This window comes from Urocitellus parryii, chromosome 9, assembly GCF_045843805.1.
Source record: "Urocitellus parryii isolate mUroPar1 chromosome 9, mUroPar1.hap1, whole genome shotgun sequence".
Lineage (NCBI taxonomy): Eukaryota > Metazoa > Chordata > Mammalia > Rodentia > Sciuridae > Urocitellus > Urocitellus parryii.
Genome location: NC_135539.1, coordinates 5,026,960 through 5,051,732, shown reverse-complemented (window position 1 = coordinate 5,051,732; position 24,773 = coordinate 5,026,960). Strand labels below are relative to the sequence as shown.

The 24,773-nt window shown below is 55.4% G+C and overlaps 2 protein-coding genes across 5 annotated transcripts; one reads left to right on the top strand and one right to left on the bottom strand.

The window, feature by feature from the left end:
* Positions 1–299: 299 nt before the first annotated feature.
* Alg1 (ALG1 chitobiosyldiphosphodolichol beta-mannosyltransferase) lies at positions 300–9,427 on the top strand. Of its 2 annotated transcripts, XM_026385448.2 has the most exons (13): positions 300–564; positions 1,238–1,315; positions 1,422–1,525; positions 2,549–2,697; positions 3,562–3,651; positions 3,991–4,101; positions 4,722–4,843; positions 4,951–4,989; positions 5,226–5,285; positions 5,558–5,668; positions 6,618–6,732; positions 7,902–7,977; positions 8,706–8,841. In XM_026385448.2, the coding sequence occupies exons 1-13, from the start codon at positions 315–317 to the stop codon at positions 8,835–8,837; spliced, it is 1,437 nt and encodes a 478-aa protein (XP_026241233.2). In that variant the 5' UTR covers positions 300–314; the 3' UTR covers positions 8,838–8,841. The 2 variants fall into 2 exon arrangements, with proteins under 2 accessions (XP_026241233.2, XP_077658584.1); XM_077802458.1 differs by lacking the exons at positions 300–564; positions 1,238–1,315; positions 1,422–1,525 and having other exon boundaries at positions 2,683–2,714; positions 8,706–9,427.
* On the bottom strand, positions 5,576–18,343 carry Eef2kmt (eukaryotic elongation factor 2 lysine methyltransferase). Of its 3 annotated transcripts, none has more exons than XM_077802459.1 (8): positions 18,239–18,343; positions 16,368–16,430; positions 14,700–14,780; positions 13,579–13,680; positions 12,585–12,718; positions 12,243–12,508; positions 11,057–11,203; positions 5,576–5,717 (listed from the first exon to the last, which is right to left on the bottom strand). In XM_077802459.1, the coding sequence occupies exons 1-8, from the start codon at positions 18,332–18,334 to the stop codon at positions 5,665–5,667; spliced, it is 942 nt and encodes a 313-aa protein (XP_077658585.1). In that variant the 5' UTR covers positions 18,335–18,343; the 3' UTR covers positions 5,576–5,664. The 3 variants fall into 3 exon arrangements, with proteins under 3 accessions (XP_077658585.1, XP_026241237.2, XP_077658586.1); XM_026385452.2 differs by lacking the exon at positions 5,576–5,717 and adding an exon at positions 9,427–9,538; XM_077802460.1 differs by lacking the exon at positions 5,576–5,717 and adding an exon at positions 9,447–9,844.
* Between the last annotated feature and the right edge of the window lie 6,430 nt (positions 18,344–24,773).

Below are 24,773 nucleotides of genomic sequence, written 5' to 3'. Positions count from 1 at the left end.
GAGGCTGCCCTCGAACTTGCCATTCTCCTGCCCCAGTTTCCCAGTGGCTGGGATTATAAATGTGCATCACTTCGCTTGGCTTCTAACTGTATTTTGAAATTATCCTAGAACGCTGAAAAAATGTTCCTAGAGCCTCATAAAGAAAGAATTACTTTGATAGGAGAAATACGGAGTTAGGGAACCGCGCAGGTGTGTACGCACCATTAACTCTTGGCCCCCAGGGGCTCCTTGGCAGTTCCCCGGGACCCACTTAGGGAACCACCTCCACTCCCCGCCCCTCCTCTCTTCGCCTAGCCCCTGCGCCTGCGCAAAGCATGCCTGGGGATCCGTCACATGACCGCTGCCTAGCGGCCAAGATGGCGCCGTCCAGCGTGGCTCTCCTGGCGCTGTGCCTGCTGCTGCCGCTGCTGCTTCTGGGCGGGTGGAAGCGCTGGCGGCGGGGGCGCGCGGCCCAGCACGTGGTCATTGTGGTGCTGGGCGACGTGGGCCGCAGCCCCCGCATGCAGTACCACGCGCTGTCCTTGGCCAAGAGCGGCTTCTCGGTGACCCTCTTGGGGTTCTGCAGTGAGTGTCCGGGGGCCTGGGAGGGAGGCTGTTCTCTCAGTCTGTCCCCTCGGCCCCGAGCGCCCTGGGGGGCCGAGGTGGGAGCGGCGCTTCTGTCACTGCTCCCTTGGTAGTCCTCAGACTGGAGGAGCCCGGTTCCTGGTTGACGTATGTTGTGACTGTGGTAAGCGACTCCGTCTCAGGGTCTGATTCTTCTAGTGAAGTGGAAAGACTGGAACTGGACTGCGGTTTCTGTGACATCTGCGTGCAGCTGTCCTTGTCCAGCTGTGTGCAGGCGGAGGTGTCTGCTCCTTCACTATGCTCCTTGTGGACGATTCCAGAGGTTGACTTCTCCCCATCTCATGGAACAGTGGAAACAGCACCACTGCTTTAGGTCCCTGTGTGAAAGTGCGGGTGGAGTGGGACTTCCTTGACATGTCTCTGTGGTGGGAAGATTCCCCCAACCCCAAGCCTAGATCAGTTTAATTGAGTACTTACTGTGTGCCAGGCATCATATTAAGTAAAGGTGGGTAAGATTTGAGCCTTCCCACCTGCCATTCTAGTGGAATCTGGACCGGATTTGGCCCCCTTCTCTGGCTACTGAGGAACAGAGAAGGGTTTTGAAAAGGCCTTTTTCCAAAACCTGACTTTAAATTAGATTGCTTCATCCAGTAAAGGGGACATTCTCTTTCAGATTCCAGACCCCACCATGAGCTCTTGCAGAGCGACAGAATACAGATTGTGAAGTTGATGGAACTTCAGAGTCCCACAGGTAGGGTGCTGTCACCTCCAGGTTCCGTTACATTGGTTGGGGTTGGGTGTGGGGTAACCTGCAGATGGCCAGGAGCTCCTTCAGTAGTGATTTTTTTAACTTACAGTTGGGCCCCCGGTTCTGCGGTATGGAGTCAAAGTTGTTTTTCAGACAGTGTACTTGCTGTGGAAGTTGATGTGGAGGGAACCAGCAGCCTATATCTTTCTTCAGGTATGTGTCAGCACTTGCCTCCCTCTGTGAGAACAACTGTTAACAGATTACTTTCTAGCCTTTTAAAAATGCACAAATTGGGCTGGAGTTGTAGCTCAGTGGTAGGGTGCATGCTAAGCATTGGCAAGATGCTGGGTTTGATTTCCAGCACCAAACATAAAAAATATGCACTGTTAAAGTGCACATTTGTGTGTGCACAAACATTATAAAACCATGGGCAGGACCCTGTGAATAGGCTTCTATAGCATGTGTCTGTTATTTCTGGTATCCGTCCATGCTATTTCTCTGGTCATAACAGAGTCTTACATTGCATTTCGTACTTATCTAAGTGTTTCACTAGGGTTCTGTCTCCTTTAATCCTCTCAAGAACCCTAAGAAGTGGATTCTGGTATCACGTCCATAATGATGAGGAAACTTAAAATTTCTGTAAGTAGCCCACTGTCACACAGATAGGAAGTAATAGAGTCAGGACTTGAACAGAGGTGGTCAGTTTGGTTCTAGAGTTAAACTTTTAACTTCTTCCCTTTACCAGTTTTTAAAGTCCAGAAGTACCTTCTGTTAGTGGGCTGCACTCACTTCCAATATGTGATGAACCGCAAGCTGTTTAGTTTCATCTTGAGGGACATCTGGATTCTTCCTGATTTTTTTGCCTGTATACATAGTATGGCTAGAGCACAGTGAGCACGCATCTGTGACTGGGCCTTAGAATACATTGCTGGCAGTGGAATTGCTTGTTTAAAGTTGATGTGCTTGTAAGATGCTGTGGTATGATCCTGGCTGGGTCCCCACTGATGGGGACACCCCCACTGTGTTTACCATCACCCACCAATGTTGTGCTTCCTCAGAGTTTGCATTCTGACAGGAAAATGGTATTTCTTTGAGAAGCTTGGAGTTTTTCTAGTCTGCAGTTCTGTTTCATGGATGGTAGAGAGCTGCTCATTTGTTATCAAGAATTCTGAAGATCACTGATGCTCTGCCATGAATGTCTGGGTTTCCTTCTCTTTGTCTGTTTCTCTTTCCTAGAACCCCCCAGGCCTGCCGAGCATTGCCGTCTGCTGGTTTGTGGGCTGCCTTTGTGGGAGCAAACTGGTCATCGACTGGCACAACTATGGCTACTCCATCATGGGCCTGGTGCATGGCCCTAAGCACCCCCTTGTTCTGCTGGCCAAGTGGTGAGAGTCTGGGTGAGGTGTGAATGCTTTCCCCAAACTCCATCAGGGTGGGTGGGACGAAGGCGGGGGAGCAGGTTGGACCTGGAGCAGGGAGAATCCTTGTCCTACGCTGAGCCCCACTGTAATGTCCACTTTGGTGTGTTTTTCCAGCCTCAGGCTGCAGTGGACTGTAGCCTTTGCCCTGAGGGCCTTGTTTATCGGCAGTGGTGAAAGCAGCTGTGGCAGCTCTAATAATCACTGCTGTGTGCCAGGCCTTGGGCTGAGCCTTTTATGCACTTTATTCCATTTGGTCTCCACCACATCGCAGTAGAGGTGCCTGGTGGTCATTGTCCTTTTACAAGTCAGGGAGGCTTGGCTGTAAATGATGAAGCCTTCTTGTCAGGCAGTCCCACTCCAGAGCTTTCTCTGGTGGTGCTCAGTAATCCTAAATTGCCGCTCCCCTTTCCAGCTCTCTCCTGTGACAGGGCTTCCATCTTGGTTTGCGGTCCGCATGGTTTCCATGCTTAGCATTTGCTAAACTCCTTTGTACACTCAGAGAGCAAGCTGCAGCCCTGCAGCAGTAGCACGGGGTGGTGAGATGCAGCCTTTTTATTTCTGCTTTTTTGCCCAAGATACTGGATCTCCACTCCTGTAGGGATAGGTGGCTTCCTTTAAAGTGACTGCATTAAGCTGCACAATGACAGCACTTACGAAGATGTGAAGATGAGAGGGCATGGGGAGCTCAGGGCGTGCAGACCTGTGGGTTTGTGAGCCCCAAGCTCTGCAGCCTCTTCTCTGTGAGGGGTGTCAGGTCGTGTGGACACTGGCATCTGGGCCCAGCCCAGGGCTCTCTGTTAACTCCCTGACCTCTATACGTCCCTGCAGGTATGAGAGGCTCTTCGCGCGCCTGTCCCACCTGAACCTGTGTGTGACCAATGCAATGCGGGAAGACCTGGCTGAGAACTGGCACATCAAGTATGAAGGGCCTGGGACACCTTTCAGCCTGTGGGTGGTGCCAGGTCCCAGGAATGGCCGAGAGCTTCAGTGTCTACTGTATCATGTTGGAAAGGCATTTTGAAGTACCCTGGGCCTTAGAGATAGTTGCTGGTTTGGGGAGCTAAGTGGGGTGAGGTGGCTGGAATTCTTCCAGGAAGAATCCCTGGAAGTTCTGGTGTTACAATGTCTGTGTTTCCCAAGGAATTCTAAAGCTTTTGTCATAGAGACCTGGATTCCCGAAGTGCCCTTTTTTTCTGGATCCTTCTGGGTTCTCTGTTCCTTAGCCTCTGTCTGCCCTGCCCCTTCCTCTCCTTGCAGGGCTGTGACTGTCTACGACAAGCCGGCTTCGTTCTTTAAGGAGACACCGCTGGACCTGCAGCATGAGCTCTTCATGAAGCTGGGCTGCACCTACTCTCCGTTCAGGGCCTGGTGTGTCTGTCCTGCTGCCTTCTCCGATGCTTTCTGCTGCCCTGGCCCTTCCATCTGCTCCTGCAGACCTGATCCAGGGGTGGGGATGGAAGCAGAGACCTGCTGCCTGTTTCTGTGAACTGAGTCTGACTGGCATTGTCTGTGGCTGTGGTGAGCCACGCAGCAGAATGGGTTTTGCAACCAGGAGTCTGGGGCCCACAAAGCCTGAAGAATCCAGCCTCTGGCTCCTTAGGAGATATCTACTACCTTCCCCTCCTGCCAGTGGGTTCCTGGGCCTGTGAGGGGTCTATGGACCTCTGTGTCTTCTGGGTGTCCCTCAGGGCTAAGGAGGGGACCTGTGTAGCTCTCAACATGTCCTGTCTGTGCTCCTCAGTAACTGGTGTGCCATCTGGGGGTGGCATAGTGTCCTTGTAATGATGAGGAAGGGTGGAGCAGTGAGCCCAGGGGCAAGCACTGGTGGCTTGTTTTGTGGTAACCTTAGCACCTAGCTGCCAGCAGTGGTTCTGTAGGGTCACCCGGGTGCCAGCCTTTGGGGGCCTGTGGTCCTTGCTGTGAGGGAGTGGCTGTCCTGACCCCTGGCCTTCCTGCAGCGACTCACTGCCTTTTCTCTGTTCCTGCAGCTCAGAACCCTCGGGCCCTGCCATAGAGAGGTCGGCCTTCACGGAGAAGGATGCTCGCACTGGGGTGGTGACACATCTTGGTGGGCGGCCGGCACTGCTGGTCAGCAGCACCAGCTGGACAGGTCTGTCTGACCTGGCCTGTGTTCTGGCCCACTACGGGAGGGGGGCGTATGAGTTGGGAGAGGGGTGTTTGGAGACAGGTCTGACACCTGATCTGTTGTCCTTGCAGAGGACGAGGACTTCTCCATCCTGCTGGCAGCGTTGGAAGGTGGGTGCTGCTGCATCAGCAGCTCTGGGCTTGTTGGGGCAGGGGCCGCGCAGCTGGCTGTGCATGGCAGGTCTGCAGCCTGCTTCTGCTCCAAGGACCACAGGGTGGACCTGCCTGCAGACAGTAGGGAGGGGGATGTGGGCAGCTCTGTGGCCTCCCTGAGGGAGCAGCCCCTCCCCCCTCCCCCCTGACTCGTGAAAGGACACCAGTTCATGTTTCTTTTATTTTTTAAATAGAGTTTGAACAGCGGGCATCTGATGGAGACAGCCTTCCTTCTGTAGTCTGTGTGATAACAGGTACCACCTGGGACCCTCGGGCTGCAAGTGTGACTCCACTTGCAGCACGAGGCCAGCTGGCCCCAAGCCAGGGCTGGGTCTTGGTGATGAGGGCACATGCCCCGTGGGGACTCAGGGTGCTGAGGTCGGCTCTGGAAGAGCTCCAGGGGCCCTGACTGGGGCTGTTGAGGGGTGCAGCTTCCTGGAAGTGGCTGCCGAGTCCCAGTGGGAACCTCTGGGGCTAATGGTGTGCAGGGACCAAAATGGTCCAGTGCAGTGGATGTCCTCTGCAGGCAAAGGGCCGCTGAAGGAGCACTACAGCCGCCTCATTGGCCAGAAGCAGTTCCAGCACATCAAGGTGTGCACGCCGTGGCTGGAGGCCGAGGACTACCCGTTGCTTCTAGGTGAGAGCTGAGGGCAACAGCAGGGCTCCAGAAGATGACCAGGCTTCTTCTGAAAAGGGACAGTGAAGATTTTAGTTGCTTCTGTGGCATAGTCTTTTTTTTTTTCTTTGAAACAACTTAGAAATGTAAAAGCCATTCCCAGCTCAGAGGCTCTAATATTGACAGGCCTCAGGCTGGACTGGGTGGCCACCAGGGACTCCAGCCGAGCTCCTGAGATGAGTTTCCTGTTGTGCCGGCTCCTCCTGCCTGATCAGGCTCAAGGCTCATGTGTCCTCAGTCCCCAGCCCTGGCTGCTGTGGGGCCCACTTTCCCTACATGTTGGCTCTCGGAACAGGCTTCTGTCTCTGCTCCAGGAGGGGGCAGGCCTGGTGCTGGAAGGTCCCTCCTGCCTTCTTTTCCCATGGCAAGTGGGTGGTCCTGCTGAGGTCAGTTGTTTATTTGGCTTTATTTTTACAGTGTTTCTTGTTGGATCTGCTGTGGATTCCTTTAAACAATTTATTTTTTTATATAAAAAATTTTATCATGGGTTTTAAAAACTGAGGTTGAATACGTGTAACTAGGCTTGCCATTTTAACCATCCAAGTGTCTGTCAGTGGCGTTCACTACATTTACCTTGTTGGACAACCTTCACCCCATGTCCAGAGCACAGTACTACCACACTGCACAATAACTACTCACAATAACTGCTTCTTTTCTTTTTAAAGTAAATGGTGGTTAAATAGAAAAAGCAAGTCAAAGAGTAAATAAAAACACTAAGACCGTGGCAGTTTTGGACAGGGTGATGGCTGCCGGCAATTGGGCAGCCCTGCTATGTCTCTGCCCTTCGCCCTGGCACTTGGCCAGAATAAGCAACTTGTTTTCTGGGACATTGTTGTGGGGACATTCTTGATTTCCACTCTGGGAGGATGTGTTCCCCAAACTTTGACTGCCCCCTCTTCTCCCCGCGCAGGGTCGGCGGACCTGGGTGTCTGTCTGCACAAGTCCTCCAGTGGCCTGGACCTGCCCATGAAGGTGGTGGACATGTTTGGGTGCTGCCTGCCTGTGTGTGCCGTGAACTTTAAGTGGTAGGGGCAGAAACCCAATCTCCTGGCGTCGGGTTCTCAGGTCAGCTGCACAGGGTGGGCAGTGTGGCCAGGACTGCTGTGAAGTGCCCCGTCAGGGCCAGCTCCTGTGCAGTCCAGGGAGGCTGAGAGGGGCTGTGGCTGTTGGGGTCAGGCTGAGCCCCACTCAGTACAGTTGGCTCTCTGTACCCACTGATGGAACCAAGCGTGGGTCATTGTAGCTAGGTCGGCAGTGGTGAGGCCTGTACGGAGCACACAGATTTTTCTTGTCCTTATTCTCTGCACAATACAGTGAAAGACTGTTCACGTAGCTTGCATTGCTTTAGGTGCCCAAGCAACCTGGAGGGGACAAGAGTATGAGATCCGTGCAGGATACCGACACCACACCATTTCAAAGAAGGAGCTGGGGCACCTGGGGGAGGGGCTCTGGGAATGAATCCCCTGCAGATGCTGAGGCATGACAAGTTGGCTTTGGTTTGGGCTCATGCTGAATAAAGCACCAAATCTTGAGCATTCCCCCCCCCCCCCCCCCCCCCCCCCGTCTCGCTCACAGTAAGGAATGTGGCTGCAATCGCCACCTGCTTTACGTGGTTCTCTCCCTCCCCTCCTCTTCCTCCTCGCCCCTTGGCTGAGCTCGTAGCTGGGGTGGGATTACTGCAGGGAGTGTAATTCTGTGACCCCCCTTTCCTTGGCCAAGGTGGGTGCTGGAAAGGGCAGCTCCAGACCAGGTCCTGGAGGCAGTGGCCCTGCATGGGCCAGGTCCTTGCCTGTGTGGGGACCAGCCTCTGGATGGGAAGTTCAGGGGCCAGACCCTCTGTGAGCTAAGCTGGGTCTCTTGGGAACAGACCTCCTGGTGACCTGCCCCTAATGTGCTGAGCCCAGCACCAGGGCCTTGCCTGTACCCTGGTTCTTGGGCATGGAGCATAGGAAATGATCCTTGAGTACATTGTCCTTAGAGGGCGTGTGACACCAAGAGCGCCTCCCCTGGGGCCTCCTCCACATCTGCCTGGCGTTGAGATGTGTCCTCCCACTTCCTTCTGAAGCTCTGTTTCAGAACAGGCTGGGCCAAACCCCGCCCCTGCCCCCAGCCTCGCCCGAGTGGGGTGGGCCAGCTGGGCACCTCTGGACACTGCCACCGCTAGGTCTCAGGCCTCCCCTGGTTCTCTCTGCAGCCTGCATGAGCTTGTGAAGCACGGGGAGAACGGCCTGGTCTTTGAGGATGCGGAGGCGCTGGCAGCTCAACTGCAGGTAGGTGTCCCCTAAGCAGGCCGGGGGCACAACACTGAGCTAGCTCTGCTCCCTGCTGCCCACAGGACCTGGCGGGTGCTGGGCTCTGGAGGGAAGGCTGAGGGAGGCAGTGGGTGGCAGAGTCAGGGCCTGCTTGCCTGTCTTTGGGGATACGGAGGCTGCACCTTAGGTGGGAACCGTGCTGTACGTGGGGAGGAGCAGACGAGGTGAGCGGGGTTTGTGTGCTGCCTGGGACGTGGTGGTTCTGCAGAGGACACTGTTTCTCCTTACGAAAGTTAACCACTATCATTCTTGGAAGGTGAACAGCTTTCCCTGAACAGGTCTAGGTAGGATCTAGGCCTTGTCATGTTCAGGGGAACTGCTTTGTGAACAGCTGCAGACCATCTGTACACAGAGGGCTGAGTTCCAGTGCAGCTGTTTACAAAGTCAGGTGGGCTGGATCGGGTCTGCAGCTATAGGGTGCCAGTCCCCTCGGGAACATTTGGGTAAAGCCAGAACCCGGGATCACCTGCCTCCTTCCTAGCAGTCAGGTGGGACTATGCCCTGTGCAGGACACCAGGCCACATGTGCTCCAGGGCACAGGTGTGGGAAAGTGGGGGACAGCCCTGGGGAGGGGCAAGTGGGGGATGGGTGCTGCTGGGTGAGCAGCCTGCAGCTGGCAGGTCCGGGGAGGGCTGGCATGGGTGGGTGCCACCATGGGCTCAGTACTGGTCTTCACTGTTCTGTAGATGCTTTTCTCAAAGTTTCCTGATCCTGCTGGAAAACTAAACCAGTTTCGGAAGAACCTTCGGGAGTCAGAGCAGCTTCGATGGGACGAGAGCTGGCAGCGGACTGTGCTCCCTTTGGTCATGGACACATGACCCTACAGGCCCAAGGCCAGCGTCCCTGATCAGTTGAGGGGTGGTGCACCATCCTGGGGACAGAGAGACACTGCCTGTTCTTCCCTGTCCCTGCCTGCTGCCCTGCAGCCACCCGGGCTTTTATGTAGTGACCCCAGTGGTCAGGCCAGAAGGACGTCTGGGGACTGACGGGAAGCTGGCTCTTCCTGGTTTCTCAGGCGCGGAGCCTGTCTTGTCTTCTGTCTGAGCATGCTGCTCTCCTGGTACCTCCTGTCCCCTCTTCATCCTCCCAGCTTCTGCCTGTCACGCTCCTCACCTGGGTTCCTGCGGCCTCTGCGCCCAGCTGTGGAGCCCTACTTGTTAAAGATGTTTTTATTTTTTATGAAGGCAGTTCTTGCTTTTGAGTCAAAGCCTGGTTTCGGGCAGATGGCGATTTCCTTACAAACTGGAGCTGAGGACGGGAGGGGCACCCACAGCTCAGTCTTACTCCGTCAGGATAGTTTGTTTCCTGACTTGGCATGTGGCATTCTTCACTCAAGTCCAAAGGAAGTTTCATCAGCTTTCCCCGTGAAAGCTCCTCCCACTGCAGTGACTTCATCTTCACAGGTTCAAATGGCGAAGCTACAGCATGAGTCTCAGGACTGCCATCTCCGAGTGCTCTTCATAGGGGAACAGTTTCTGGCTGTGAGGAGGCACTGCCTCCCAGCGGATTGCGGCCCGGCCTGCAACAGAGCGCACACCTCAGGACGGCAGCGCTGGGCCTGGGGCTGTGTCTGTTTTCCTTGGCTCACAGACCCCGGGCTCACCCAGGTGCCCAGGCTACCTCCAGGCACTCTGGGTTCCCTGTCACTGCACATGTGCACGTCAGTCTGCCAGGGTGGGGGGAGCTGACTGACCCCACGTCTGCCTGGCTGCTCTGCCAGCACCACTCCTCACTCGGGCCAGAAGAGGCACGTTGTCTTCGTGAGCAGGGTGGCCGGCGCTGCGAGCCAGGTGGCTTCTTAGTCATAGTTATAAGTGAAAAGTCACTATTTATAAAGTGAAAAAAGGAAATCTGTAATTCTATCATCTAAGTATAATAATTTTTGGTGTATATTCTAGAAATTCCCTAGGCAATAAGATATATAAAATAACAAGCCCAGGTGTGGCGGTGCACACCTGTAATCCCAGGTATTCAGGAGGCTAAGGCAGGAGGATTGCAAGTTTGAGGCTGGCCTGGGCAACTTAGTGAGACCCTGGCTTAAAAAAGAGCTGGGGTGTGGCTTGGTGGTACAGCATCTCTGGGTTCAACCTGCAATTCCCAAAAACCAAATGACAAACTACCACAGTGGGACTTGTGCTCTGTGTGCCGATTGGCACTTTGCTGCTTTCACTTGAAACACATTAGAGGTGTTTTCCTTGCTCTCTCTGGGGCTGTACAGCCTCCCTCAGTACTGAGTGCTCCTGTCTGCCTGCTCGTGGAGGGGCATCTGGGTGTCTTTCTGCATGGAGGTTGGGCAGGGGAGTCTGGACAGCTCCTAGGAGGGGCCTTGCTGGGGGGGCAGTTGGTAGACGGTCCCCCCTGTACCAGCTTTTGTGTGGAATGCTCTGGCTGGGCCTGGCATGCTGGGGCTGTGGGGAGGTGGCTGGGGGACACAGGCTGGGTGATCTGGCTGAGTCCATGGAAACTGGTCTGCCCAGTGTCTTCACACCTGAGACAAGATCTAGGCTGACCCATGCTGGCCCACAGGGCATTACCCGAGGCTGGGAAACAGCAGTCCCTAGGCCACCTCTGCAGCCAGGTCCTTCTCTTACTTGCACTGGGTGTCCATGACCGTGGCTACCACACTGCTGAGGGCTCTGTGTGCCAGGTACTGCCCTCAGTGTGTTCAGGCTGCATCTCCATGGTGCAGATGGGGGGACAAGTGACAGTCCTGCTCCACGAGGGTGGAAGTGGGACTACCTTGAGCTGACACTCAGTTGTCATGTGGTTCAGAACCCAGCTGGCATCTCTCTCTGCCTGCATTTTACAGGGAATGAGGCCCTAAGGCTTATGGAACCTGCCTGAAGCACACAGTAGGGCTGTGGTCTCTGACCTCTGGGGTCACCGTGTTGGACTGCCTTGGCCTGAGTGCCCAGGCCTGGTGTGTGGGACAGGCTTCCTGGCTTTTCCCAGGGCTCCATTCTCTTACCTTCCTGGTTTCTGCCTCCCTTGATCCCTCACTGGAATAGCGCGGTGGCCTGTGGCCTGGGGGACTCACCTAGCTCGGTGGTGAACAGCTGGTAGGTCTCTGGGTTGCGCATGGTGCAGGCCACATAGACGTCAGGAACCCGGTCCCTCTGGCAGGCAGAGAGCCTCTGCAGGACCCCGACCAGTGCGAGGGTCACTTCTGGGCAGTACAGCACGTCTGTGATGCAGAGCTCTGGTTACTCAGGGGCCTCAGGACTCAGAACCAAATGGCATGGCCAGGCTGCTGCTGACCTGGGGAAGGGTGAGGGCCTGCAGTGGCTGTTAGATTAGATCTATGCTGTTGTGCAGAAAGATTGCTCAGGTGACAGGAAAACCCTCAGGACACGAGCCAGCGGGGACTCCCTGGCCTCGAGGGAGTACTGCTGGGAACGCTGGCCGCGCCTGCTCAGAAGCTGCTTGCTTAGTGACGCTGTCTGAACTCTGCTTTGGGCTTCCGTGTCCTGAGCTCTAACCTGTCAGCTGTAGTGGGCATGATGTCAAGTCGGAAAGGGGACGTAGGGCTTTTGGTGGCCTAACCACTCTGCCTTCTCTTAAGGACACTGTCCTTGTACCAGAAGTGGTTAGCCTCTTCCTGTGGCCTCGGAAGGCCTGGGGTCTGGACCCAGGCAGAGAGGTGTAGACAGAGACAGGCAGGTCGCCCAGCATGGTGGTGGCAGTGAATCCCCAGGATAGCCCTGCACAGAGAAGACAGCCGGCACTGACAGGTGGGGCTGCTCAGCTCTTGTTCCCCGACTGCCCCTGGGACCCCCCTCAAGGCCTGGTGTGGGACTGGGTGCTGGTGACAGGCAGGAGACTGCTGTGGCCCTGGAATGACCAAGGGCTGCCATGGCTGGCTCTCCCATCTGAAGACCTACAGCGTGGTGCTCAGAACACTGGATGCCTGGTGGTGAAGTGGCAGCACCTCTGAGGGGCAGGGCATGTGGGCTCGTGTGCAGCCCCCTGAATGGAGGACCTGCATGGTAACTGAGGCCTCCTGGGCGTCCTCTGTAGGACGAGCCTGGCAGAGGGCCGTTCTGCTCAGCTCAAGCCCTGGTGGACAGCCAGGGCACTCCTGATGGAACCACCCCAGCGGCAGCACCTGGAAGGGGCTCCGGGTGCTCTGATGCCTCCCGGAGGCCCCGGCGCCCCTGCTCCCCACCTGCAGCCCCTGCTCCCTGGCCCTCAGCAGAGCGCTGGCGGGGCTGGCCCTGGCTTACCTGCTGCGATGACAATGTCTGGCTGGAAGGCGGAGAGCTGAGGGACCGTTGCCTCATCCCAGTCCAGTTGGGCCACCATCACCAGGGGGCTCTCTGAGTCAGCAGTGGCCTTCGGCTCCAGTGGGAGGCCGTTGAGAAGCACGTTTCCTCGGAGCTGCTCGAGGACACGGCTGTGACAGTCACTGAAGGTGTATGCTCGGGGGTGGCATGTCTTGCAGATGACCACACCTGTGAGGCCAGCGCCACTGCCCAGCTCTAGCACAGACCTGGGTGGGCGAAAGGGGGCCTGTCAGTCTGTGCCAGGTCCAACCCGCCTGGCGCCTGCCCTGTGCCTGAGGTCACCTGTGCCTGAAGGCTGCTGGGTTCTCCATGGCCCACTCTGCGAGGTAGAGGGCTGCATCCCACGTGACCAGGCCCGTGGTGCCGTGGGAAACGATGGCTGTGCTCTCCGAGAGGGTGACTGAATCTCCCGAAGGCTGCACGGAGAGACGGGGGGATGAAGCCAGCCATCTGGACTCGGGCTAGTGTAAAGTCACAGTGGTGGCCACACCACAGCCACCACCCGGCAAGGGAAAAGAAACTTCCCATGCAGCAACCATGGTGTAGCTTGGGCCAGTCGGCATTCGGGAAGTCGAGGGGCAGGCTGGACGCCCCCACAGGTGCCCCCAGGCCCAGCTCTGACAGCCAGGGCCATTCAGCAGAGGGGTGGCAAGGATAGAGTGTGGGAGGAAGACCTTGGGTTGTGCCCAGTTAATGGACAGGACTAATGCTGCGGCCCACAGCAGAGTGAGGTACACAAACTCAGGGACGTGACTAACAGGCGGGATGGCGGTTACTGTGCTGGGACTGGCTGGGTCAGGTGGAGGGCTTCAGGGGCTGCTGCCAGGGTTCTGTCCCACCACCAGAGTGGCGGTCACTGTGGCTACTGCCGTGCAGTGACTCTATAAGCTCTGTATTTCTTGCGTGTGGTTTTCTGTAGCTGTTTTATAATAGCAGCTTAAAGCAAACCAGTGAAGCAACCCCAACCTCCTCCTGGCTATTGTGTGCAGAAGGGGTTTCCATGTGACAAGAATAGGAGGGGCAAGTGACGGTGGTGGCAGTAGAGTTGGAAGAGACTGCTGTCCTGGGAGGTCCACACAGTCAAGTGTGAGCTGAAGGCTGGACACAGGTCCTTGCTAACGAGTAACTGAGTGGCTGCCTGAGCCAGGTTCTGTTGTTTATTGGAGTGCCTGGTTTTAGGTGAGGCAAAGGAGGGGTCAGGATCAACCCTGGGCCAAGCCCTGCTGTCACCCGCTAGAGCTGGAGCACAGCTGTTTGGCTTGTGCACATCTCCTACCAGCACATAGCTTCGGTGGCACTGGGTGGGCTCCTCTGTGGTCAGGACCTCTGCCAACGCCTCGTACAGCTCGTCCAAAGGCTCTGCGTGGACAACCTCGTGCTGCGGGGGAAAGACCCTCAGAAATAACACCAGATTCTGTCTGTTTGCCTCTGTGCCAACCTGCGGCTGTGTTAGAGGGGACCTGCACCTAAGTTAGAAGATTTGGAGTGAAGTGAGATTTAGGAGATTTGGACTTAATAGAGAACAGCTGGTATGTAAATTCTCAGTTGTGGGTAGCAGGGTGCAGAGTGAGGGTGGCACAGTCTAGGAGAGCGGATTCCACTGAGAGGAAGCTCTGCCATTTTCAGATGGAGGAAATCTGAAGGGAGTCCAGCAGAAGCCACAGTAAGGTGCCCACAGGGCAGCTTGCCTTCCAAGCTGCTTCCCAATGGCTACCCCAGACCCGGGCTTCCCAGGTCAGTGCAGGGTCTGCTGGAGGGCAGACACACTTCAGGTGGTGCTGAGACCACCACAGAAGCACCATGTGATGAGGCCCGGGGACAGGGGTGAGGAGAAGCAAGGGTTACTTGTGTGCTAAGCTCAGTGAGGTGTGGCCCTGTCAGTTGGTGGCAGCTGAGGCGTGTACTACTGCCCCGGAGGAACCGCTTCTAATGTCGTCTAGCACTGAGCCTGACGGGCACACGTCCTGTGCCACTCAGGAAGCCTGCTCAGTCAATGGGGAGAATTCAGTGAGGAATCAGCTCTGAAGGCACTTCCAATAGAGGCTGGCGGGCCACCCAGGGCTGGCAAGGGCAGGGCGCTGTCAGAGCCTGCCACACGGGCAGGATGGAGGGAGGAGGGGCTGCCTGACAGGATGAGGACCTGCCTGGTGGGAGGGGCCCAGAGGAGACACAGCTGCTGCCAAGACCCTGCAAGCAGGTGAGGGAGAAATGCCCAGCCTTGCCTATTGTGCAAATCCTGCTGGCAGCCCACTGTCCAGGAGGCCCCTGCCCAGCAGGTATGAAGAGCAGGGAGGGACGTGAGCTCCAAGAGGCAAAGCCCTGGCGGGGAGCCCCCTCTGCAGAACCGGCCTAGTTCCACTTGTGGTCTGGTTACAGGAGACACTGCCCACCACTGACCTTTTTGATGAGCTCCAAGAGAAAGCTCTGGGTGTACTTCACCGACGGTGGGTGCCTTATACACACAGGATGTTTCACTGTCTATGAAAAAAGAAAAAAAAAGTTGGTTGCTGGAGACACCCTGTATCAAGTGTCCTGTGAGCTTCAGGCAATTAGAGGGTGAGCCCAGTTACCCACTGCCTTGACAAGGGTGTGCAGGGACATGGCAAGATGTACCCCAGGCACCTGCAAGACTGAGCCTGAAGATTTAAGCTCTCTCCTAAAAATGCTCCTACCCTAGTCACACAACTGCGGTTTCTAATACCCACTCGGGGCAGGGACACAGGCACATGACTGGCTCCCTTCCTTCCAGGGTAGCCAGAAAGAACTGGAGTCTGAAGGGAGGACAGTGGTCAGATTTTCTGGCTTCACAGAAGAGGCGAGAGTACAGCAGTGTGAACCAGACCTGGGCACCTGTGCTCCTGGAGGGAGAGTCCTAGCCAAGAAGCAGGCCTGGAGACCAAAGAGGGAAGAGGCCAGGGCGGACCCTGGACCAGGGTAGGCGGAGGAAGGTTCTCTGGGCTGATGCCTCAGAGGCAGCCTGGAGAAGGCAGGAGCAGGAGCAGCAGCAGCAGCCTGTACAATTCCAGGCAGCACAGCTGGCACTGTGGGAAGGAGCAGGAAGCGACTGGCGCTTGGGGAAAGGCAGGTGGGGAAGTGGGCCTGGGGGAGAGGCAGGGCTGCTGCCAGGAGGGACCCAGAGCTTCACGAGGGCCATAGGATACTCACACAAGCCCTAGGGGCTTTCTAGGAGGTCCACGTTAAGATTGATTTATTAGATTTAATGGACAACCACAGTAGGTTTTTTTCTTTGCTTTGCTAGGAACTGAACCCAGGGCTCGCAAATGCTGGGCAAGTGCTCTAGCACTGAGCTGCCCTTGGCCCCATAGTAGGCTTTTAAAGCAGCTGTTGTTTATGCTCTACTGCCTGTGGGTGTGACACTGGGTGGAAACCAACAAAGCCCCAACCACTGCACCACCCTCAAGTCTTCCCCTGCTCTGGCTGCGTCTTTCCCACACTCACCCTCAGCACAGGAATTTCTGACCTGGGCTCCTTGGATGGGTTTTGTGTTGGGGAGAATGTCTGTGTCCCCCCTGAATTTGCATGCAGAACATATTCTTCAGATGTGTCTTTCCAGAAGGGGAGACTCTAACTTTGAGAAGCCTCATGACCTTGAGAAGTTTGTGAACTGCCCTTGACCCACATGGCCAGGGTCAGGGTGGGGCACACCTCTATCCTGTGTGGAGATGCACTTCAGAGTCCAAACCCCACTTCAGCAGAGCAAGGGTCCCTGCATGGGTGTGAGAGACAGGAGTTGGTAAGACGGGCTCTTTACTTTGCTTTAAATGCAAAGAAGAAAGTCTCTGAGCAGCTACCACTTGCTGGGGGCTGTCCCTGTACCTGTCAGGTCTGTTTTCACTGCGGATGGTTTAAGAACATCCCCCAGCTTCCCTCCTCTCGAGCAGATGTCTTCATCCAAGAAAACAAAGGAGCCAGAGCCGTCGGAGGCTCTGACATTATGTGCAGCGCTGGATGGATTTGTTCTTTGAACATGGTGTTTTCTAAGGGTACGTGTGCACTTGTGGCTCTTCTGTCCCGATATGTGCCCAGTGATCCTGGGATTCTTACCTTCTGCAGAATATCCAGCAGCAGCTCAGAATCTGATGACGTCCTTAGTTTCTCTTCTAGGCTCTGTTTGGAGGGGAAAGAGAAATCTCAAGGGCATTTTCGTAGGAACATTAAACATGCAGTAGAACATGCTGGAAAAGCACTAAGTGATCTTTCCCCTGGGACCTGGAGTCACTTGGAAATGGAAGCCATGAGGCTAAGGCCCGAACTTCAGATGTCAGAGGTCACACCGGGATGAGTCACAGCAAATGTCAGGGGCTGACTCTTGGTTCCCATTAGCCCCGGCTGTTCAGTGGTCACCTGGGTCACAGAGCAGCTCCACAGCTGAACTGGAAAGTCATGGCATGAGGTTGGATAGGCTTGTCTGGGACCTGACATAGAATGTGCAGATGCTAGGTCCAGTCATGCTGTCCTCTTTCTTCGGGGACTCCAGCCCACCAGTGAGCTCAGGCTGCAGTCAGGCAGATGGCCTCCGCCAGCCTTGGCTGGTATGTAACCCCAGGGCCCCTTGCCATGCCCTAAAAGGCTCTCCCAGCCTGGCTGCTCTGACTCCATCTCCCACCACCCTGCCCCATCTGGGCTCAGGTGGTCCCAACACAGGACATTCCTTGAGGCTTCTTACTGACCACTGTGTCACCATTCAGGGCCCAGGTCAAATGATGATTTTTGGGGAGGCCTTCCCTGAGTCCCCTACTTTGATGAATCTTCCTCCCAGTTCTCCATTTTCCTGTTCTATTGGTTTTCTGGCCACACTCATCTCCTGGCTGCTGCTTACTAGTTGTTGATTTATCCTCTCTCATCTGAGCAGGTCCTCATGTCTAATGTGTACTGCTGACCCCTGGCTCCTAGAAAGCATTCAAAAAACATTTGGAAGCTGAATAAAGACACCAGGTAACACTTGTGTGCATTTACCACAAGCTAAGCACTGCTTCAAGGGCTTTTACACTCAAGTGATTCTGAGTACAAAATAATATGAGGTTGGTATCATTATATCCCCCATTTTACTAACTAAAACTATGGCACTGAGAGATGTAGTCACTTTTCCATGGTCACACAGTGCACTGGGGGTTAGGTCAGGATTCAGGTGTCTCTCTGGCCTGCCTCTCATCTACCGCATTCTTTTCTTTTCTTCATGAAGCCTTTGCTCAAACTGAGCGACAGTAAGAGGCCCCACCGCACGGGTGTTGGGGGTGACCCCAAGTAAGTATCTAACACGGTTTGCCAACAATTACTCTCCATGTGAATGGGGACCTACGGATGCTGTTAGGCTTTCAATTTTGGCTTAAAAAATGTACACGTCCCTCCTCAACGGAAATGATCTGAGTGCTAAATGTTTTATGTTGATGAAATAACACAGGAGACTGGCCACCACTCCATCTGACGGGCAGGCCCGGAGGAATGGGTAACCAAACAGGCTCACTCCAGGGAGCTCAGTGCACATGATCATCTACGAGGCGGGTCCACTAAGCCCCTCTGTGGGCAGCGGGACCACTCGCAGGCCCAGGACACGGGAGGCCCCTCCTTGGTCTCTTGGCCTAAGCTGCGGGAGTTGTCCCTTGCTCGACACCGCGGAGGCCACCACTGGTGGGGTCCTGCGACCAGGCCCGCGCGCCGGAGAGCGCGGCTCCTGCCGAGGACGCCCACCTTCCCGGAGGCGCGAGGGCAGCACTCCCAGGTGGCCGACGGCATGAGACAGCAGGAAACCGGTCGGGCACCGCCCGCGACCCTGGAGGCCCACTCGTCAGCGAGCCGGGAGGAGCCCGCCTCCCTCCGCCCGGCGGAGCGGCCCGCAGGCTGGGGGCAGAGGCCGGGGCTGGCTCCACCCCGCCGCGGCCGAGTCGCGCCCCCGTCTCCCCGCGCCCCGCGCCCACCTGCCAGGGGAAGGAGCGCAGCGTGCGCGCCGCCAGGAAGCGGCGCTCGAAACTCTGCAGCAGGCGCGCGGTCTCCGCGTTCTCCTCGGGCGCCATGGCGGGGCGGGGCGGGGCCGGCGTTGCCGGGAGACCGGGCGGAAGCGGGGCCCAGTCGGCCGGAGGCGGGGCTAGGGGCGGGGCCAGGTGCGGCTCCGGGGCGGGGCTAGGCGAGGCTCGGGTCCGAGAGACGGCGCTAGGGGCGTGGCCAGGGGCACCCAGAGGCGGGGCTTGGAGTGCGTGAGGCGGGACGCCCCGCCCACATGGTGGGTTTAGGGCGAGGCCGAGGCCAGACGAGGGGCAGGGCCAGGAGGCGAGGCTTGGGGCGGAGCTAAGCGTTGAGGGTCTTGGGGACGCTTGGAGTGGGGCAGAGGCGGGGCTTGGCGAGGGGACTTGGGAGGTGTCCCCGTGTTGCTGGGGTTCTGGAGGGTTGGGGGGGGCCGGGAGCCCAGCTGGCGGCCTGTGGGCGGAGCTGTCGGGCCTGGGTCTGCAGAGGGGGGATCAGGGTTTGGGCCCTGGGTGCGGATCTTCACGCTCCCGAGACCGGGTCTGGGAGCCGGGAGGCGGGGCCGGGGTCGCTCCTGGGAGGGTCCAGTCAGCCCTTCTGTGCCTTCAGGTGGGTCTCGGTGGGGGACAGAGGAGCGGGCGCGTGCGGGGCGCCCTCTCCTTGACAGCACCCTGCCCATCAGGCCGCCTCTCCCGGCCCGGCAGAAGCACCCCGCACTCCTGTCCTAGCCTTTGGATCTGTCACCCAACAAGTTTTTTTGTCCACCAAACGCTACTAAGCGCCCACTGCATGCGTGGCTCTGTCAGGCACTGGGGCTGTAGCTGGGAAAATCCAGGTGTGGGCCGTGCCCTCCCGGGGCGGGGGCGCAGGGCCTCGGGCGGGCGGGCCGGGAGGTGGCCACCGAATCAGTTCTCTCCGCAGGCCTCAGAGTGAGCACACTGGACTCCGAGGGCTTCCGGCAGGGTTTGGATCTTGCAGGGAAAGGGGTCTGAAGGAAGAGTGGGAGCTGGCTTCTGGGAGTGGTTTGCAGAGGAATAATGATTCCCCTTCAAGGCGGGACAGCTAGCAGCTCACTGGCACAGCCCCTGCAGTTTGCTCCGTGTTCAAGGTCTAACATGTTTACCTTAGCAGATCTCTCATAAAACTCCATTTGGAAGAGTTCCGAGCTTTAATTTGTTGTATATACTTGCAGAAGGTAGATGAGGGGACAGATTAAGCCTTTTTATCTCCTTCAGATGAGAAATACTTGAGCTCTGATCAGCTTTGCCAACTAGAGAGGGGAATTAATTTTAATTGAATGAAAGTATTAGCTCTATCTGTTGTTCCTCTCTGGACCAACAACAACAACAACAAAAACCAAAAACAAAAGTTCATCTTTTATTTCCTTAACACTGCTGATTTGAATAAAGACAGTGGACCATGGTTATTGCTGTGTTTTTACCCAGAATGAAGAGTTTGTGAGTCCGAGATGCTGCACGGATCCTCAGTTGCAGCGTTGTGAGGCTGTGGCCTGAGACACTGATGTGCTGGAAGCCGGCTGGGTCTTGGTGGTTAAGGAAGGCTGGCTTGAGAGCTGGGGCAGGGACACTGACTGGCTCTTGCTGTCTTGCCTTAGTAGACAGTGCACACCAATGGGAATGGTTAGGTACACTCATAAACCTGGGCTCATTCTCTGAACATGCATATTAGTTATTAATCACCATTTTTCTGTGGAACCAAATGCCATGATAGTGCTGTGGGGTGCACTCCTCCAATATGAATAAATCCAGCCTTTCCTGATGCCAGACAGGAGCAGATTGAGGAAGGACCCTACTTGGTCACAGGTTTGACCTGTGCATGGAGAAGACGTCTTATCTTGGAGTGTAGGCTCTCAGGAGGGACATGTCTGAGATCTAAATCTGGGGTAAAGGAAATGTACCCCTTAATCTTTTAGGTCTCGCCGTGCAGTGTGATGTGTTCAGGTGCAAGTGACGTCCGAGTGGTGTTGATCTGGAGAGCAGGATAAGGCCTTAGCTATGCCCTGATGCAAGGGGGAGCATGTATACAAACCAGATGAAGGATTCAAGTTCCGGATTTGAGGCTTTCTATTAGGCAATAATAATAACCCAATGCATTTTAGCTGTATGGAATGGTGGCCTTTGAGAAATGATGCTGTGGGCATGGTAGTTCAATCAGTACATTGAGGTCTTTCCTTTCTCTCTCCTATGGCTAATGGGTTCTGTAAAAAGGGGCCAATTGATTTCTTTTTAAAATGTTGCTTCAGGGGGTGCAGACATTTATAGGGCATGTTTCAACTTACAGAAAAATTTTATAGTTCAAATGTAAATTACATTAAATGTGGACTCTGTAATGGAATTTAAGGTTAAGTAATGTTTCGACTTTCCTTAGGCTGTTTCTAGCGTTCTGCGGGTCAGGGCGGGGTGTAATAAGGAATACAGTTGGGAGATGGAATCAAGTTCAGATGCAGTCGTACTAGATCAGAGGAGGCCCTGAATCCATCATCTGGCGTCCTTAGGAGAGAGAAATGTGCCACAGAAAATCAAAGACACAGGGGAAGATGTCCACGTGGCCTTGGAGACAGAATGGAGTGATGCCGCCACAAGCCAAAGAGCACCAAGGACTGCAGGCAAGCACCAGAGGCCCAATGAAGCGGGAAGGACCCAGGGGATCCAGGGAGCACGACCCCGCCCGGGTTGTAGTGCTTTGTTACAGGAGCCCTGGAAAGCTAATGCAAGTGGCTACCCATCTTCTGGGACTCAGTGCAGAGTAAAAGTGCACGCCTTTGCTACCCAACCAGGCATTTAAAAATGGTGGCAGCAGATGATGGGCTCTTCTGAGCCCTGGCCCCAGTGGAACTGTGCAGGTTGCAGGTCCAGGAAGCTGCCCTCATTCTGGGTTCTCAACAAGCCCGATGCTCAGTGGCTGCAGGAAGCGGTTGGCTGTGGGCTATTGCAAAGCACAAGGATCAACCACAGGAAACCCAAAGACCACTCACTCCTTCTTCCGGTGAATGACTGTGTATGTCACACTAGCGATAAACAGGACCCCGAGACCTCCCAGATTGACACCGAGTCCAATTGCTGTGTTTTGGAGAGCAGGCACCCTCAGTCTCTGATCCTGTTTAAAAAAATCAGAGGGTTTTAAATCATCTAGTTCTTAAGAGGGTGTTCTGGCTGCTCCTGGGTCCCTGGGAAGTGAGTGAATATTAAATATGGAAATGAAATGTACATTTTAGCCCCAGAAAGTGCTCACTGTAGAGAATTCTCAGAGGGCAAGTCGTTGAAAGCCGATTTACTAAATGACCTCTTCGCCAAATGACCCATTTGCTTAATGACCACTTTACCAAATGACCAATTTGCTAAAAGCCAATTTGCTGAAAATCAGTTTGTGGGATGTCCAGCTTCTCAGTGACGGACAGTGAAGCGCCTGACCTGCCCCAGGTTCCTGACAACTGCTGCAGAATAGTTGGAGCAAAACTCTAAAACTCAGAAGGAAAACACCCTCAAGGATTTGGTGGCCTCTTCATTCATTTAACCTCTTCCCTAAAAAAAACAGGCTGTTTCCTGTAAGGTCCTAAGAGCCGAGCTGTGGGCAGTGCTCGGAGGGGAGAGGCTGAGTACCTTTGCGAGTGTCACTGCTGTGAGCACCCCGTAAGTCACTGGATGGTAGTTAAGTCTTAAGTCGGCCAGTGTTTGTCAACAGCCCTCCGAGGAGGGTGGCGCAGAATTCCAGAGAAGACTCCGTTCCCCTGCTACGTGGCCGTGTGCAGCGTCTTGACCCCGTGAGGTTGGCGATCTCATTTCAGGCCCTTCCCTCCCTCTTTTCAGCAAGGAGTGGAAGTGTGAGGTTCCCCCACTCTGGGCGGCCCTCCCTGCTCCTGGAGGAGCCTGTGTTCTGTATTGAGCAGGACATCCTCGGGGCAGCTGGCATGATTCCTGAGGACCAGCAGGGCAGGGTTATACCCGACTCCGCCGGCGGTGCCCACGGAAATCAGGAGGACCCCGGCTTCCTCAGCCCCGTGTTTGGAGCTGCTCTCCTCTTGCTCTGAGGGCTCCGACGCTGCTGGGAAACAGGATGGTTCTGCTTGGATTCCTTCCTCCCCTTCCCGCCAGAGAACCCTTTTATATCTTTCATTTTTTGGTGCTGGGGGTTGAACCGGGGGGGCTTCACCATGGGGCCACATCCTTAGCCCTTTTCATTTTTACTTAGAGACAGGGTCTCGCTGAGTTGCCTGGGGCCTTGCTGAGTTGCTGAGGCTGGCTTTGGACTCTCCGGCCTCCCACCTCAGCCTCTGGAGCCGCTGGGATGACCGGTGCATGCCGCCGCGCCCGCTCCCTTTTTGATTCTTTTCCACTCAGGACAGAACAGACGGCAGTCACCCAGGAGGTGCTCCTGGACTCTCGCCACCAGCAGCAGGTGAGACTCAAAAGCAGGCGCTGGGTACCCCGTCAGGACCCAGGGCCCAGAGGATGGCCTCGCATGCTCCAGAGGGGGGACAAACGCCTCGACTGGAGCTTCAGGGCAGGCAGGGGGATGGGCCTCAGGGGAAGTGTGCTCAGCCAGAGGCAGCCTGCAGTTTGGACAGGAGCCTGCGCTGGGAGGTGGGGACTGTTAAAGGGCAGGGCCTAGCTGGAGGGCACGAGGTCACTGGAGCTGCCACTATGGCTCCCAGACTTGAGGACCACCTCACCGCAGGCTCAGAAGCCCCAGAGACAAGCCCCCAAACTGTGAGCCAAATTGAACCTTCCCTCCTGCTGAGTTGCTTGTCTCAGGTGTTTTGTCACAGTGCCAGACAGTTGCCCAACAGCCCCTGAGACCAAAGGATTTTCTGCCTGTTGGTCAGTTCAGCAGAGATGGACCCGCAAACAGCTGCCGCTCCCTCAAACTGCCGGGTCAGTCAGGCACTCCTCCTGTAAGTACCCCCAAGTCACTCTGCACCTGTCGGGTCACAAACTTGTGAACCTGGTTTACAGACACTGGGTGTCAGGGGAATGGAGGCCTGGGCGCTGGGCCGCGGTGCTCCACGGGGTTCTGGGTGCAAGAGGGATCGGGGTGGCTGAGGTGACAGAGAGTTACGTTTTACCTGAACATGGGCACCAACCTGGGTGAGAACCCCCAGGGCTTTCTGACACCTGTTAAGTGGCAAAATGAAGATGGTGTCTGGCTCCTGTTCTCGTGCGTCCTTTGCACCGTGCCTGGCCAGGGTCTGTCTCCCCTGTTTCCAGCATCAACCAGACCTCGTCGCTGCCGTGACCGTCGTTGATGACAGTGAACCAGACACCTCCCTCGAGCCTCTCATCGAGTGCTGGTTGCACTGTGTTCCTCCGGAGGATGACGTCGTGCCTATGTCCGTAACTGTGGGCAGGAGTGTACTTCACATGCCACGTGGTTCACACATTCCAGGGGCTCGGCTCAGTGCATCCCCAGCCTGTGCCTCTGACACCACGATCGATATTAGAACACTCTCTTCACCCCAAGAAACCCCCCGACCCCCTCTACCTCCAGCTCTGGCCACCATCACTCTGCTTGCTGTCCCTTGGATTTGCCTCTTCTGGATGTTTATCTAGAGGAGTCATGACATGTGGCCTTTCTGTCTGGGCACTTTCTCTTAGCATGCTGTTTGCAGGTGCTATTCACCTTGCAGCCTGCATCAGTGCTTGCTTCCTTTTCTTAGCTGTGTAATATTCTGCTGTGCGGACACTTTGTATTTTCTTACTCAATCCTCTGTTGGTGCACGTCCTTCCTTCCTGTTGACAAGTATCAATAATGCTGCTGTGAGCATTTGTGTTTTTATGCGAACAGACTTGCTCATTTTTTGACAGAGGCACATGAGGATCAGTAGAGTGATTTGGGGGAATCTCACTGGTGATCTATGCAACAGGATCCAGCATGAAGGCTTGGGGTTAACACCTCAACCTTACATTTTACATTTTAAGTCACTTCTCTCTGGGCTCTGCATTTTCTTCATTAAATTGAAGGACCTGGGAGCACTTATTTTATCGGGTTTTTGGGAAGACCAAGATGGAGTAACTCTTGTTAAATGTTTCTTGTGGTGCCAGGCAGGAATTTAAAAAATCTCTTCTTAGTTGCAGATGGAAACAATACCATATGATTATTTTTTTTTATGTGGTGCTGAAGATTGAACTCAGTGCCTCGTGCGTGCCAGGCAAGCGCTCCACCACTGAGCCACAGGCAACCCCAGCATTTTGATGCATGGGGTGTTGGTCATTGCTCTTGGAAGAGGGCAGCCTGGGGCAGTGTTGCTTGGGCAGATCTAGGGCAGAAGTGGGGTATCGTGTGTGCACTTAAGTTTTAGTATTTTTTTCTAGCAGTTATTTCCCAGATCCAAGATGATCTTATATTAGAATCCACTCACTCCAGTAATGTCCCCAGCGTCAGCACACATCACCACTGGTAGAACCCACTCATCTATAGCAAAATGAAAATGATCTGGAAATCCTGCCTTCTCGTAGGAGGTAAGGTGCGGGTGTG

What these genes read in the sequence shown, in the direction of transcription:
- Alg1 (XM_026385448.2), top strand. Translation starts at nt 315, where the DNA reads ATGCCTGGGGATCCGTCACATGACCGCTGCCTAGCGGCCAAGATGGCG. An exon ending in CAGCCTATATCTTTCTTCAG is followed by an intron (nt 1,526 to 2,548) that starts GTATGTGTCAGC and finishes TCTCTTTCCTAG; the next exon opens with AACCCCCCAGGCCTGCCGAG. An exon ending in GGACTACCCGTTGCTTCTAG is followed by an intron (nt 5,669 to 6,617) that starts GTGAGAGCTGAG and finishes CTCCCCGCGCAG; the next exon opens with GGTCGGCGGACCTGGGTGTC.
- Eef2kmt (XM_026385452.2), bottom strand. Translation starts at nt 18,334, where the DNA reads ATGGCGCCCGAGGAGAACGCGGAGACCGCGCGCCTGCTGCAGAGTTTC. An exon ending in TGCGCTCCTTCCCCTGGCAG is followed by an intron (nt 16,431 to 18,238) that starts GTGGGCGCGGGG and finishes CCCTCCAAACAG; the next exon opens with AGCCTAGAAGAGAAACTAAG. An exon ending in CCAGCAGCCTTCAGGCACAG is followed by an intron (nt 12,509 to 12,584) that starts GTGACCTCAGGC and finishes TCGCCCACCCAG; the next exon opens with GTCTGTGCTAGAGCTGGGCA.